This window comes from Mytilinidion resinicola (assembly GCF_010093595.1).
Source record: "Mytilinidion resinicola strain CBS 304.34 unplaced genomic scaffold BDZ99scaffold_11, whole genome shotgun sequence".
Classification (NCBI taxonomy): Eukaryota; Fungi; Ascomycota; class Dothideomycetes; order Mytilinidiales; family Mytilinidiaceae; genus Mytilinidion; species Mytilinidion resinicola.
The window spans coordinates 1,498,740-1,513,154 of record NW_022985447.1 but is presented as its reverse complement, the minus strand read 5'-3'; the positions used below and the strand labels follow the sequence as shown (position 1 = coordinate 1,513,154).

The 14,415-nt window shown below is 53.6% G+C and overlaps 5 protein-coding genes across 5 annotated transcripts; 1 reads left to right on the top strand and 4 right to left on the bottom strand.

The window, feature by feature from the left end:
• Positions 1-542: 542 nt before the first annotated feature.
• Positions 543-1,034, bottom strand: BDZ99DRAFT_521656 (uncharacterized protein; the record flags this gene model as incomplete). Its single annotated transcript, XM_033725650.1, has 1 exon — positions 543-1,034. The coding sequence occupies one exon, from the start codon at positions 1,032-1,034 to the stop codon at positions 543-545; it is 492 nt and encodes a 163-aa protein (XP_033576181.1).
• BDZ99DRAFT_463998 (uncharacterized protein) lies at positions 982-2,268 on the bottom strand. Its single transcript, XM_033720202.1, has one exon. The coding sequence runs from the start codon at positions 1,852-1,854 to the stop codon at positions 1,336-1,338; it is 519 nt and encodes a 172-aa protein (XP_033576180.1). The 5' UTR covers positions 1,855-2,268; the 3' UTR covers positions 982-1,335.
• Positions 2,269-2,371: 103 nt separating this feature from the next.
• BDZ99DRAFT_463996 (uncharacterized protein) lies at positions 2,372-4,181 on the bottom strand. Its single transcript, XM_033720201.1, has one exon. The coding sequence runs from the start codon at positions 3,983-3,985 to the stop codon at positions 2,780-2,782; it is 1,206 nt and encodes a 401-aa protein (XP_033576179.1). The 5' UTR covers positions 3,986-4,181; the 3' UTR covers positions 2,372-2,779.
• A 1,588-nt stretch (positions 4,182-5,769) lies between these two features.
• On the top strand, positions 5,770-6,302 carry BDZ99DRAFT_389948 (uncharacterized protein; the record flags this gene model as incomplete). Its single annotated transcript, XM_033715662.1, has 2 exons — positions 5,770-6,054; positions 6,141-6,302. The coding sequence occupies 2 exons, from the start codon at positions 5,770-5,772 to the stop codon at positions 6,300-6,302; spliced, it is 447 nt and encodes a 148-aa protein (XP_033576178.1).
• A 39-nt stretch (positions 6,303-6,341) lies between these two features.
• Positions 6,342-9,231, bottom strand: BDZ99DRAFT_463995 (uncharacterized protein). The gene has a single exon (XM_033720200.1). It carries the CDS (start codon positions 8,834-8,836, stop codon positions 6,503-6,505), a length of 2,334 nt encoding a protein of 777 aa, XP_033576177.1. The 5' UTR covers positions 8,837-9,231; the 3' UTR covers positions 6,342-6,502.
• Positions 9,232-14,415: the final 5,184 nt, after the last annotated feature.

The following is a 14,415-nucleotide window of genomic DNA, read 5'->3' as shown; positions in this document are numbered from 1 at the left end:
CATGAGAGGCGTTTCCTTGTCCTGGACCTCGACCCCGACCCCGGCCGCGCCCAGACATTTTGCGACAGAGTGAAAGGGCAGATCTCTCAAGGAAGTAGTTCAGGCCATGAGTGGTTGTCTCGACTGAAGTGCAAGAGGAGGGAAAGAGGTGTGGTTGCGGTGGAAAGTGAGGAGGTGAGGTTGGACTTAAGTCGGTCGGCGGGCGCTAACCCGTTTAGGACGCGGCCATCCAAAATGTGTCCCATATGCATAGCACACATCGGGTCCCAATCACTTTGTTGTAAGTAGAGACTCACGATAGAAGGCTATGTGCACTTGCTCACCGCTTCTATTCTAAGTTCCTCCGACGCATTTTCCAGAGTCGGCGTTGTGCATGTCACTTCTTGGTCTGCCGTTCTTTGGGCCTTCATTACTCTACACTAGCTTCTCCAATGCAAGGAAAGAACCATGGTTGGTTCCTGCAAAGGCTACCTCGAGGCAAGCATTCATACTTCATCATTCAACTCTGAAGACACTCAACATTCAGCATCTCCATCGAACCCTTACGAAGGTGGATAATTTCCAATCGTCCCCGAGCCAGTACCCGAGACGTTGCTGCTATGATCCAAGCGCGACGAATCTGTTAGTAACGAGGGCCAATTGATGCGTAGGGTCGGTGCAGCAATAGCGGACGATGGTGTTTCAGCGACTGACATCTGTTTGGGGGTCGGCTTGGAAACGTTGTTGTTTTGACTCAATTGCGACGAGACTGCTTGCGACGAACCTCGATCTTTCCGCAGAGACGGCGCAACAGTAGCGGCCGACGATGTATCAGCGACTGATTTACGTTTGCAAGTTGGCTCCGAGACGTTGTTGTTCGGGCTCAAACGCGACAAAGCTGATAGCAACGCATGTCGACTGTTCCGCAGGTACGGTGCTGTAGTAGCAGGCGTTGACGTGTCATCGACTGCTTTTCGCTTGAGGGTCAGCTCGGAGCTGGCAGTGGGTACTAGTCCAACAGCCGATGCCTTCGCAACCTTTCCAGCACTAGACATTGAGGTTGCTGTAGCGGCTGGGAGCCTTGTGGAGGCTGCAGCTCTCGTCTCTCCGGTAGGTCTGGATGCCGTCATTCGCAGCTAAAGTTGGTCGGGTCAGCTCTGTATTCTCAATGCTGCAATCTCTATTTCTGATGAACACTTTCTAGATTTGCCGCTGACCATCTCGTTCAGCGGGGGCAAATTCTTGTTCTTCCATATGAAGGACTCTACAAACCACTTCCTAGTCCTCTCAAGCTTCTGCCATAGCTCACGATTAGACTTCGCCTGGATTTCCACCTCCGCACGCAAATGAGAAATTTCATGTTTCGCCGTCTGCAACGAGAAGCGCAGTTGCCTTGATTTCAACTTCAGATCGCAGCCGAGTGTTCTCTTCCTCGAATGTCTTGGAGGAAGCCTTGTACTCATTCTTCCACTGTATTGCACTTGCAAGCTCTTCCTCCAGCTTTTCCTTTTGCTTCTGCATGTCACCCATTCGTACCGTGAAAGTCCCGGTAAGTAGCCGAAACTTCTCCCTCCTTTCAGACATCTTATCGTCCTTCGCTCGAAGAAGAGTGTCCTTTTTGTACAGCTGCGCTTCAAGCACTTCGATGACGTCACGAAGCTCCCGTCGAGGGGCTTCAGCAAGAGCCGCTTCCGGATAGGGCTGGTAATCTTCATGGTGATCGTCTTGCTCGCGAGATCCTCGTATATGCGCTTCGATTGCGTCCGGTGTGAGGCGAAGGTACGATGAGATTACACCGTCTGAGTACGATAGGTGCGCCTCGCGTTCGGCCTCAAGCCAGCGTTCGAAATGCTCTTCAGCGTCTGGGTCCGCCATCTATAGTCCATGTTAGCGCCTCAATCGATGTTCTGAAGTTGTTAATTACCATACACTTGCGATAGCAGTGAGGATCGCCGCTCCTCCGGATACGACGGTGGAGGGGTTTCCAAGGTTGTTTGTTTGGTGGAGCGGAAGAGGCCGTAATGTTGGGGTTTTGATACCAGAGAATTCTCGGCAAGTTTCGTGGAACATAAAGTGGCAGTCGATTCTACCTCGTTTGATGTGGTCGTAAAGCTATCGGGCGAGTCAAAGCTGTTGTTTTCCGATTCACAATTACAAACCATGGGACTTCAGGCGGTGCTAGGTAAGTGCCCCGAGTGGGTGTGTATCAAAAGTATAGGGAGTGTAGACTGCAAATGGTAGGTGAGGTAGCTCAGAGGTAGCGTCAAACTGCGCAGACTTGGACTCTTGGACCTCGAGCATGACATGACACTCATTCACAGCTTCAAAAATTGTATGAATCTGCAGTATTTCTATTACTACTGCAGCTAACATCTGAAGCCCTACCCCAAGCCATACAACTTGCTCAAGAAAAGCCGACGGGGTATTCCTCCAAGATACAGTAAGAGAACCAGAATCACCAACCTTTTAAACCCAGTCATCCCAAGAAGTCTAGATCCGCAGTCAGAGGAAGAACCAGCATGCCAATACAGGCCTGTTTCAGACTCGCCGTCCAAACAGAACTGTATGGACACAGCATCGACAAAGGGGATACATACCTGTCTCAACATCATTCAAGACCGACGGCGGAGCAGAGCCAGGTCTTCATTCTTCGAGTTGAGCATTCCAACGATCCTTCTCATGACGGGTGATCTTCTCATAATACTTCCTACCGCCTGGGCCTTTTCGAAGGGTCATCTCTGCGCCGGTGTTGGTAGTGAAACCATCGTACAGCTTCGTATCAGGAGGGGCCTGGAATCAATCAGTATTTCATGCAAACTAAACTCGCCCCGCAAAAACCATGAAAGTTTACCGGTGGATCATCTGGCTCTTGAAGAGCCTGGAACTTGTTCGCAGCTGGCTTAGGCTTCTTCCCCTTCGCGCCCTTCTTGCCCTGGACAACGGTGAAGTTGGCGTTGGTATCCAGGTTCTGGGCGCTACGTTCTGCGAGCTGCTTCCTGAGCTTCTCCTCGCTCTCGGCCATGAGGTCTGCGGAGATGTTGAGGGCCGCAATCTCGCTCTGAAGCTCCTCAATCTTCTTGTCCTTCGCCTGGACGGTCTCGTACAGAAGATCGTTGGCCTTGAGCTCACTTCCAGACATCGAATACACAGGCGCCACGACTTCCTCGATACCTTTGCGGACCTGCAGATGGCGAGTCTCTTCCTCATGCTTCAGCTTCTGCTCCAGTTCGGTGGCGACGGCTCTGGACGTGTCGAGCTTCTGCCATGTCTTCTCCTTCAGCTTGCTTAGCCTGGCAGCTTCCTTCGTCATCTCCGCGACCTTCTTCGTCAGCGCGTTGGCCTCCCGCTCTTTGTTCTGGAGCTTGACTTTGAGGTCTCGGTGCAGCTTTGCTTCTGCTTGAATAGCAAGATCCTTGTTATCGATCACGACGTCCAGAGCTTTGATGCGCTTATTCAGACCCTCGACGTCGGCTCTATGCTGTTTCTTCTGGCTCTCGATATGCCGATCCTTTGCAGCGACTTCCTTCTTATTGAATACTTTGATTTCAATAATCTTCTTGTCCTTGGCTTCGAGCTCTTCTTGGCACTTTTGCAGTTCCTTCTGGAGACCATCACAGCAACACTTGCTGACTTTCACGGTCTTGGGAAGCTCAGCAATGATCTCATCGCGCGCTTTGATCTCCATTCTCAATCGTCTGAGCTCGAGTCCCTTGGTGAAGACCATGGCTTCCTGCTCGCTGAGGCTGGCAATGGTCTTGTCACGGGCCGCGATGGTCTCTCGCAGTTGCTTCGACTCGGCAGTGTTTGCGATGAAAGCTTCCCGTAGGGTACGGACCTCCACTTCCAAGGCTGGGATGCGAGAGGGCGTGGAAGCCGAAGCAGGTTTAAAGCTAAAGTCGATGGGCTCGGCCTGCGCCGGGGAAGAGAAGACTGCGGCGGTGCCAAACTCATAGGTAGACCTCGACTCCCAGGCAGCGGTGGTGCTCGTATCGGAAACGGGATCCATGTTTACGGCGGACGGGCACATATCTGGGTCGTTCGGCTCCGCAGTCGACGACGGGTAAGGGAAATTGATATGCAGAGGCTCAAGAGGCGAGGACGGGCGATGGTACGGTGGTGGTGTTGAGGGTCGAGTGTTTTGTTGTTGTTTTGGTTGTCGCTCTGGCGAACGGTGTTTATCTTCGTCTGTTTGTTTTGGCTGCGCGAGTTCGCGACTGACGGCTTTCAGTGCGTCGTCTTGAAATGGTGAATTGCACGCACTTACCTTCCAGAATTGCCCATCTTTCCGCGGTTTCCCACCGCAAGGCGACGGTTTCACTGCCCTTTGTTATCACCATGTTGTCAGCGACTAGTCCGAAGCGCGAGAGACGGAGTTCGTGGGCGGCTTCTTTAGCGTCGCCTTGAAGACGTAGGCAAGGTGTGTTTGGAGCTCTTTGTTGATGACGTACTTGCGGTCGTGCGGTGAGGTGGGCGTGGATGTTGAGAGATCAAGTTGTCGAGTGTGGACGGTGGGGTTGTTGGTTAAGTCTAGTATCACGCGAGACGGTGAAGAGCTCCAAGAAGCAGCTCATATCTCCGCTACTACCCGACCTCTTTACGCCGCTCTCACCCGAAGAATTTGCACTTTCAAGTTCGCTTGTCGTAGGTACAGTGCCTTCTAGAGGTATCCGTACACTTTCCTGCCACTGTCTGCGGTTCAACCTACTAATAGAACCCGGGCGCAGCGGATAAAATTCCAATCTGCGTACGCCCAGTTGACGCCGTCTGGGGTAGCCTTGCGAGTTTACTACATGCCGAACTTCTCTCTTTTCTAAAACGCTGAAAATACTACGAGGTTCCTCACGTAGCAGTAGACGAGTGTACGGATTCCTATGATGAGGCATTGTAGAGATCGATCCGGGCAAAGGTTCCTGCGTCTCCGCCTCGCCTTCCTCCAACCAAGCTTTGAGTCGCAAATAAGAAGAGCTGCGCCATCCACTTCACTCGCCCGCAACACGTCTACGCCATCTTTCACAACGACGAGATCGCCAGACTAGAGGCTCAGCTCCCAGCCATCCGGGATGGGGCGAGGCTAGAGTTCCAGGAAGAGCTAGCGAAGACGAAAAAGCAACTAGAAACAGAGCATCCGGCCAGGTTGAAGCTGGAAGAGTCTGAGAGGAAACTTCTGGCCAGCGAGACAGAGCTAAGGCAACAGCTTATCGACAAACGCGCCGACAACCAGGCTAGACAGCGCAACGACCCGCACGTTTTCCAAGGAGCTCAGCGCCCCAATGCTGCTCGAGCAGTGGACGAAGATGACGAAGACGCAGACGAGGACGATGGGGATGGGGCCGATGATCCCGAAGTGGCGGCACCTATCGAAAAGAAGCGCAGGCGATAGGCGGAGAAAGCGGCGGAGAAGGGAGGCCGCAGGAGGCGGAAGGGGTGAACTCTCCTGCTACCTTGTTTGAGTATTGTACTAGTAACCAACCAACACACTCTACTCTCTAGACCTGTTCCTCGCATACTCGTGCCGTGATCATACCTGCGCGCTGCGGCACGGCCTTGCCAACCCATGAAACACTTGCCCTATAGTAACTCTTCCTGCTCTTCGAAACATGCCATAATCATACCCACGCGCCGTGGCACAGCCCTCCCATTCCCCTGAAACACCTCCAGCATCAAAACACCCCCCTGCCTTTCGCCACATCATCCAACGCCAACCCCATCACTACCCTTCCAGTCCCCTTCCTCCCCAAACCATCTCTTAAACCCCATCCCTCCCCCACCTCCCCCGCGCCTCACGCAAAGATGCACCACCAGCTCTCGGTCCTAGTAGAAGGTCCCGGCCTGACCCCGACCGCCCGCTCCCACTGGTCCTTCCTCCTCTCCACGCCCCCGCACCACCTCGGCCTGCTCCTAAACGTCGTCGTCCTCGACCACGCCACCTTAACCTACGGATTCGAAGCCCGGAGCGGCCATCCGGTGACCACCACCTCTAGCGAAGGGCGCGTCGTCATCGCCGACATCCCGGCGAACAGGTATCGGGAGGTGGTGGAGGTGGTGAGTAGGGAGGCAGCGCCGAGGGATGGGGTGGTGAGTTTACTGTAGTTTTTTGATTTGAGGCGCCTAGGCTTTCTTGTGGGAATTGGAATGGGAATGGGAAAGCTGATAAGTGGCAGGACCGCTGCCAAGACTGGATCCTCAGCGCGCTTATTAGTCTAGAAGCCGAGGAGCTGGTTCCCGCGGGCACGGCCGCGCTCGTCTCAGAGATGGTTGGGGAGACGGCTGCGAGTGTCGCTGCGAGGCCGGGGGAGAGGTGGATCCCCTCTGGGCCAGGTTAGAGCTAGGAGGTGTTTTCTTATAATACGGTACTACCGAACGGATCTGATATCGAGCTTTTGGTGTTATTACATCGCTATTTGAGAAGCTGCACCGTCTAGCTAGCTTATCCATCGCAGCCTGACAGAGCCGTACCCATAAGCCCAGCTCCAATACGCGGGTATCTATTCATAATCATACAATCACCCCTTTTCTGCAGCCTTCATCCTTCCATAATAACATCACCATCCCCATCGACATCCCCATTTTCACCCTCGTCATGCTCACCAACCTCATCCGCACCATCCTCAACACCGCTTCCATCGTCCTCCCCACCACTACCCGTAACCCCTGCCAACTCCAACAACGCCCCATCCCACTCCCCATCATCCTCCGCCGCCGTAATCGGATACCCGATATTAATCCCACTAACCTGTGGCCGCGGCTTCCGCCACCCCTTCGGCGGGCCCGTCTTCTTCTTCGCCTTCTGCGCCGCCGCCTCCACCTCCCTAATCTTCCTCCGCTTCTCCACTTCCACCTTTCCCGCGTCCGTCGTGCCGAGCACGCACCACCAGTAATCGCCCGGCATCACCCTAGACCCATCAGCGGAGAAACTTGCAGCACCAACATCCACAAGCCAGCCAACGATCCGTTCAATCTCCCACCTCTCCAAGATCTTCGCGAGCGCAACGGAGAGCGAAGCGACAGACGCCGGGGCGCGGAGGACGAGATGGCCCAGCACAGCCACGACGGCGCGCTCCCACCACGCGTACACAAAGCTTTCATTCAGGTCGCACCAGATGGGGATCTTGCCGTCCTGGCACAGCGGCGGTGGCACGATGGAGACGTCCCAGCCGACCCCGAGGCCCTTGTTCTCGGCAAGCGGGTTACCGAAGCGGTAGGCGGCCGTGGGGACGAGGTCGAGGCCCCAGAAGATGTGCTCGCGCGACATGGCGACGGCGCGGTAGTTGCTTTCGGTCCAGCCCCACACGGAGAGGCGCGGGAAGGGGTTGCCGATTGTGCTGTCGACGGCGGGGAGGTGGGGGACGAGCTTGGCGCGGGCGGTGGAGAGGAGGGTGGTGATGACCATGAGGGCGCCGCTGGAGAGGGTGAGGGAGATTGGGTGACGGGCGTCTGGGTTGAGAGTGGGTGTCGCGGATTCTGTGTCGATGCCGGACATGGTGACGTCGTTGTCTTTGTCGGCGGTTGGAGCGCTGAAGATTTCGTCGAGTTGTTGCTTGAATAGCACGGCGTCGTTGAGGTTGTCGATATCCCAGACGCGGTTGAGTTGCTTGTAGAAGGCTGGTGAGAGGGTGAAGTCGTCGCCAAGCAGTGGGTTCTTCCCCTTCTTGAGAAGCTTGAACGCACCGTCGCCTCTCAGGGAGGATAGTGCTTCGTCGATATAGTCCTCGTCGAGCTTGCTAAGCTTCTCGTTAACGGATTGCACGGCATCGCTGCCGACTGGTGCACCATTGGCAACGCTGGCTCGAAGCCACGATTTCGCTTTGAGCAGCTCTTCCTTCATAGACGGATCACCAACTCTAGGAACCTCGAATTTCTCGATCGGCACCGAGTAGACATAATCAGCCACCTCTCGCTCTCTGATATATGTCTGCATCGTGCCATCATACCAATGGTCCTGGAAGTCAGTCTGCTTGGGCAGCTCCTCGACGGTATAGTGATCGTAAATCTCTGCTCTATCCTCGGGAAGCAGAATTGATCGACTTGATTGCTTCAGCGTATTCCGGGCCCAGTCAACCAGCTCAACCCAATCATAGCTATCCGGATCGTCGAAATCAAACGTCGGCGCTTGACCCTTCTCGTACGCCTCAATGAAATGCTGTTGGAATTGCTCCGTCAATCTATCGACCAATGCTGTGCAACGCGACTTGACAGTGCTCCAGCGTTTCTGGAAGGTGGACATGTTGAACTTTGGATGGTTCTTGAAGACTTTGCCAATAATCTTCCAGTCGACGTTTTGTTCGATACCGCCTGCTAGAACCTTGGAAACCACAATAGTGTACAGAAGCTTGTCTGTGGCGTCGTTATCGATGACGCAACGAGTCAGACGCCGAGTACGTCGTGTAGGTCTCTTCTTTGGCTCAGAATCAGCAGTATTGGGGTCCACAGGTCTAGCGGCAGCCTTCTTTCTTGTACGCTTCGGTCCTGGCGGAACAGTATCAAGATACGCAAGCTGAGAAGCAGCATTCTCGGAAATTGCTGCTTTCGCCTTCTGGAGAGCGGTTCTCGGCTTCTTGAGTCCGCTTTGCTTGGTCTGTGTGCCATTTGCATGGGAGGAAGATTCTCCCGGAAGATTAAAAGTGACCCGCCTCTTCTTAGCAGCAGGACGCTCGACCGCACCGACATCTTCAATGGCGCGTTTCGTAGTGAAGGCCATTTGACCGTTCTCAGAAGACCCCTCATAAGTGTACCACACTGTGCCAGGGACATGTTTATGGCCTTCTATTCCAGCACGACGACGACGCTCTTGCTCGGCGCTCTCTGCCGCTGGGCGTTCGATATCCTGGCCATTCGCAACGACATGCTTTCCAGGCATGGTGAGATTGATGAAACAGAATTCCGCCTTCCCAGATACCTGAGACTTTTGCACTAAATAGTCGTGTCGGAAATCCCAAGAAGCAACCTGGTAGACATCCATGAAGTATTTCTTGTGATCAGGATCGACCAGCCAATCGTAGTCTTCATGATCGACGGCGGGCCTGAATCGCGGGAGTTTTTGAGCAGTGATGTCTTCGAGACATCGCGGAAATGGAGCCTTTGTGGGCTGGGGGCTCTCCTCTGACGGACTCGAGACTGTAGACTTCTTTCGTGATACAATCTCGTCGGAGAATGTCCCAATATTGGGGTAGAAGGTAACAGATGGGTTCTTCCAGAATGTTGTGGCCGCATGCTGTCTCCTCTTGGAATATCGTGTGGAACCATCGGTTTCATGGCGTTCTGTGAAAAACTCCCTCGAAATCTCTTCCAGATCTGAATCGTCTGAGTATTTATTGGACGGCGAGGTACCTTCTGGAGTGGAAAGAAAGATCGGACTAGGAGCATTGATGTCACCCTGCCTAGAAACTGATGTCTCGGTCTCAGGGCTGAGCGAATCACGCTCAGTGTCATCATCGTTATCAGAAGAACAACTGTCGGACAGGAAATGCCTCGATCCATGAACTTCCTCTTCCTCAATCTCAAGCTGAACCGGCGGCAGAAGCGCAGCAAAGTTATCGGTGTGCAACTTTGGCAATCGTGGCAGACGACCTGGCAGCTTTCCCGCTCCGCCCATTGCCGTGGATACAGGATGAGCACCACTAACCAAAGAAGCTTGCTGCAGCTCCTGCATTCGCTTGGCTCTCTTCTCTGCAGTACGTTCGCGAGCTCGCTCATTCGCCCGGTCTCTCTGATCTCGAATTCGCTCCTCATGGGTCTTCTTGACTCGGTCTTCAAGACGTTGGATGACTGCTCCAGGAAACATGGGCTCTACAGCCATCTCAGTTTCGATCTCAAACGTCCTATGAGGGCCCCTCGCTCGGACATCGGCGGCAAGTTCGCTGACCTGTTCAGGGAAGTAGATTTGAGGATGATGTTTGATCATCTGCTGTTGCAACGACTTGACCTCGATAGACAAGGGATCGACACCGGCGAGAGTTAAGATTTTCTTCGAAATAAACCTCCCGTTGTCGACTTCGAAGGTAAACTGCAAGCGTCGGAGAGTTCCATCAGAAACTAGCATTTTAATTTGCTTAGAAATTGTCGCACGATCCGGCATCGTCGTTTTCTGCAGATTTGAAGCCTTCTCCCAAGCACCTCTAAACACGTAGTGCAGTTCGTTATTTCCAGGGAAAACGCCTCCACAACTTGTGATGACGTCGAGGATGATACGGGTCCGCTGATAGAATATGGTCCCCCCTCCGATTATCACTCCTTGCTTCCTAGCGATATTCTGGCTGCACTTTTCACCTTCCAATACTTCTGCATCCGGGACGTACATCAATTGAGGGTTGAAGTAAGCTGAAGGACGTGGTGAGCCTGGAGGGGTGTAGGACTCGACCATTTCAACGTCGTGCAGCGGACCCTCAGGAAGTACTGATGATGTTTCCGGGGTGGCAGAGGTTTGCTGCGCAGCCGGTTGTTCGTCATTGAGTCCAATCTCGGGCGATCCTGGCGGTGGTTCGGTCGTGACAGTTCGTGTACTCCCAAATTCGAAAAGCGCATCTGGTGGTACAAATTTCGTAGAAAACGTGCCAGTCCATTGATGGAAAGTTGAACTAGAACTTGCGAAGGCGGGCATAGCATCCCCGTCTGGAGATCCTGTCGAGGTTCTCTGCCTCTTGTCGCCGTTGCCCACCAACTCTTCTGGGCTAGATTTTCTCTTGAGCGGCGACGTAACTCCATCGGGAGCGGCAGCTTGTTGGCCATCCGCATTACCTTCGACAACATCGGACATCTCCGTATTGACTGGGCCAACGCTCTCTTCTGCAATAGCTTCTTCTTGAGTTAGAGGCTTCCGGCGATTCCGCCAAGGTTGCGGCCTGCCACCAAGAGTCACCGGCGCCATCTCCTTCCCCTTTTTCAATTGCTCTGGTGGTCGAGGATCTAGAGGTAAGCCAAGCTCGTCGAGACGAGTCGACTTGAACACCGCGATCAAGGCTCGCCGCGGACGACCTCTAGCAATTCTTCGAGTAGCGAAAGGATTGATATACACGCCAGGTTCTGTTCGATCGTTGAATCGCGCGAGAATAGCTTCGACTTGGGCAGCAACATGGTCTTGTTGAGTTGCTCTAACAGGCGTAGCTATAGAGGGAGTCTGAACTGAAGGGCCAGGTGTTGCGCCTAGGTTAGCGCTATCAACCTGTTCTGTTGTTTCTACCACAGAAGCTGCAGCGTTTGGCTCGGTAGGCGTATCCTCTGGAATAAAACGACTGAGACTCTCTTCTGCGATTTCTGCCCACGACTTGTACTTCTTTCTGACTCGTTTTGCCGGTTCGTCCGCAGCAGTCGTGTCTAGAGAAGCTAGTGGAGTTGAAGTACGGCCTGGAGCCTCGCCAGACTGAGGAGTTTCCAATGAAGAAGCTTCCTCCATATCCAACCTAGATCTCTTTCGAGAACGTCCAGATTCATCGTCAACATTTGTCGGTGTTTCATCAGTGCCCTGGATAGCATTCGGAGTCGGAGAAGTGCGGTTCTCAGGTATCCCGTCGACATCTGGAGAAACAGGTCCTGTACTCGGGGCTCCTGTAGCGGCCTGCCCGGCTTGCTCTGGTACTTCCTGAGCGGTTTGCACCGGTGTCACTGGACTAGGCTGATAGTCTCGGGCATTGACAGACGTGAATGTACTTGAGGTTGGACCCCCGACACTTCCATCCACCAATCCCTTCTCCTTCAGTGTCTTCTTCCCCTTCGGCGTCTTATTTCCCTTCGCCGCCTTTCCAGCCTTCGGCGGCCTTCCAAGCTTCACCGTCTTCGATTTAGGCGCCAACGGCGGGATAAGCCCCTGCTCCTCAAGCATCTTCCGCGCAGGAATTGTCAACCGTCCAGCAATCGAGAACCCATTCTGTAGCCTCCACTCTCTCAACTGCTCCGCATTCAGATACCCATTCGGCTCCTCCGTGTTGCGTCGGTGAGGAGCACGTCTCGGCTGTGGGATAAACGCGCTGAGGCTGGGAAGTTGCCTAGTATCTCGTGTAGCTTGGACCGGGGTATCGACGTCCATCGGGGTATTGATATCCATCGCGTCGCCAACAGGGCTTGCCGATTGAGGTACAAAACTCTGAGCGCCGGCAGTTGATGGTGGTGGGACAGAGCTTAGAGTTCGAGAAGGCTTAATGGCTCCAGGCGCGGGAGTCTGACTAGCTGGCGTACCAGCTTCCATCCGCTTCTTGAACAGCTTCGGGATCTTGATCGCGATAGGATCGCAGTACGGGTATTTGGCGGTCATTCGTTCGACTTGTTTTTCCGTGTACAGTTTTCTCGGCTTTTCCGACTTTACTCCTTTACTCCTCGCCGGTTTGATTCTCTGATACCCGAGGTTCTCAATCAGGCGGTTGTCCCAACTATTCGACAGCACAAGCTCGTTCATCGACTCCCTACATTCCTGTAGCGTCGCAGCGCCCGTGCCGTTTGTGAAAAGCTTCGGAGAGAGTACGGGGAAGCCCCACTCATCTAACTGTACCTCTTTAACGTTCTTCGACTCTTTGAACTTGGCACCTTTCTTGTCGACAGCTTTCTTAGGATCTTGCACGGCCGCCCACTCAGTCTCATTCGCATCGACTGCCTTCTGGAAGTTATTATAGCTGCGGAAGATGTAGTGGATGAACTTCCTCTCCTGTGTGATGGCGGTGTCCCTAATGACGGAGAAATGCTTGATGTGGGAGGGCTGGTTCTGCTCCCATGTATCCGTGAAGCGAACCAGCATGGCTTCCAACGGTCGCTTCCAGAATTTCCCCAACGACGCAGTGCGGAGATCTTCGGAGTTGATACCTTTCGCGCCTGCAGCATCGATAGCATCGAAAAGGAAGCTCGTGATAACCCGATCAGGCGTCCACTGAGGCGGGATACGAGCCGCATCTAGAACAACTTCATCGTCGTCGAGATCTGCTTCCAGATCAAGGTCTCGTAGATCGTCGTCACCGCCTTCGTCTTCTTCGAGGATACTGTTGGTCATAGTAGGTTGGTTGACGTGAGTCACAGCCAAGATCCGGTAATCATCGTCGGTCGGTGCACGTAGAAGCTTCACGCATAGAGCAATCTTATCCTTGCGGCCTTGAACGCGGGCTTTCGTGCGGCTGATGTACTCGATGTTCTTGAGTCGGGTGAGGGCGCCTTCGAGAGCTTTTCCTTGCCAATTCTTGACGTTTGGGATGCCCTACACAAGTTAGACCGATGTCGTCGGTCGAGGATGAGGTTGTGGTCTTACAAGCTTCCTCCTGAGATCCACCTGCGAAACAATCCTGATATCCTTCAGAAGCTCATACAAATACGAAATCAGATTACCCATAATCAGTATTCCATCGATAAAAACATCCTTGCTATCGGTAGGAACATCTGTAGCTCTGGACTGATTCCGGGTAACTCCAGCGTTCTTGACCACATATCTCTTATGTACGCATAAACTCGTCCTCAGGCCCCTGACGTTGACAACTTTCTTCTCGATATAACCCTTTTCGGAAAGGTTGTCTGTCCGCTTCGGGGTCGAACGTTTGTCTTGTCCGGTGGCGGTGGTGAGATCTGGTTGGATGATGCCCTTCTTCCCCGCTGCGCAGATGACTTGGAGGCACTCGAATTCAAGAATGGGTAACTTCTTGTAGTCGATGCTGTGGCCGGCGATGGCTTTCCAGACGCGATTTTCGGTGGCATGCATGCGGAAGCCTTTTGCTGGGGGTTGAGGTACCGGATGGGTGGGTTCTCGGCGCATGAGGTCGCGGCCGTAGTCATATTTCTTGGAACGCGAGCTGGATGTGTCTTTTTTAGGTTCAGTGACATTACTGGAAGTCGTAGCATCCTCTAGCTGGTGCTCGTTGATCGTGTCGTTTCCAGGTTTAGTGGTGTTTCCAGATTGAAGGACGTCTTCAGATCCTCCGGCATCTCGAAAAATCGTAGCATCTTCTGGTCGACCATCGACATCCCCGGCCTCAATCTCTGCTAAACTCACACCTCTCATCCCCTTCCATTCATCTTTGACCACAAAGTCAGGATGTTCTTGGATCCATCCCCACACCTTCTCGTAAACCCTGTCATCCAGAACCACAGGCGGCGCTTCCTGGGTCCCAAACCGCCTCCCCGATGAGTCCGGATCCGGTTGCGCATAAAATTCCTGGATGAAACGACGAAAGTCGGGTATGCTAGCTCCTATATAAAAGTAAATTAGAAACCGAAACCTTGAAGTAGCGCGATTCGAACCGCAGGAGTCATCGACGCCGACGCCATCAACCAAAAATGGCGAGCAGAGCATGCATCTCATGCAAGAGCCCATTGGCTATACCCCAAGCTCTCTCCGCCCCCTCGCTAATGCAAGCTTGCGTGCATAGGGTCTTTGTGCAGGGCTTCTGACTCCAGCTTCTCACGTACCTCGATCCCCCGCCAACGCAATCTCAGCGAGCACAAACTCAATGAGCTCATCGAAGCCCTTCG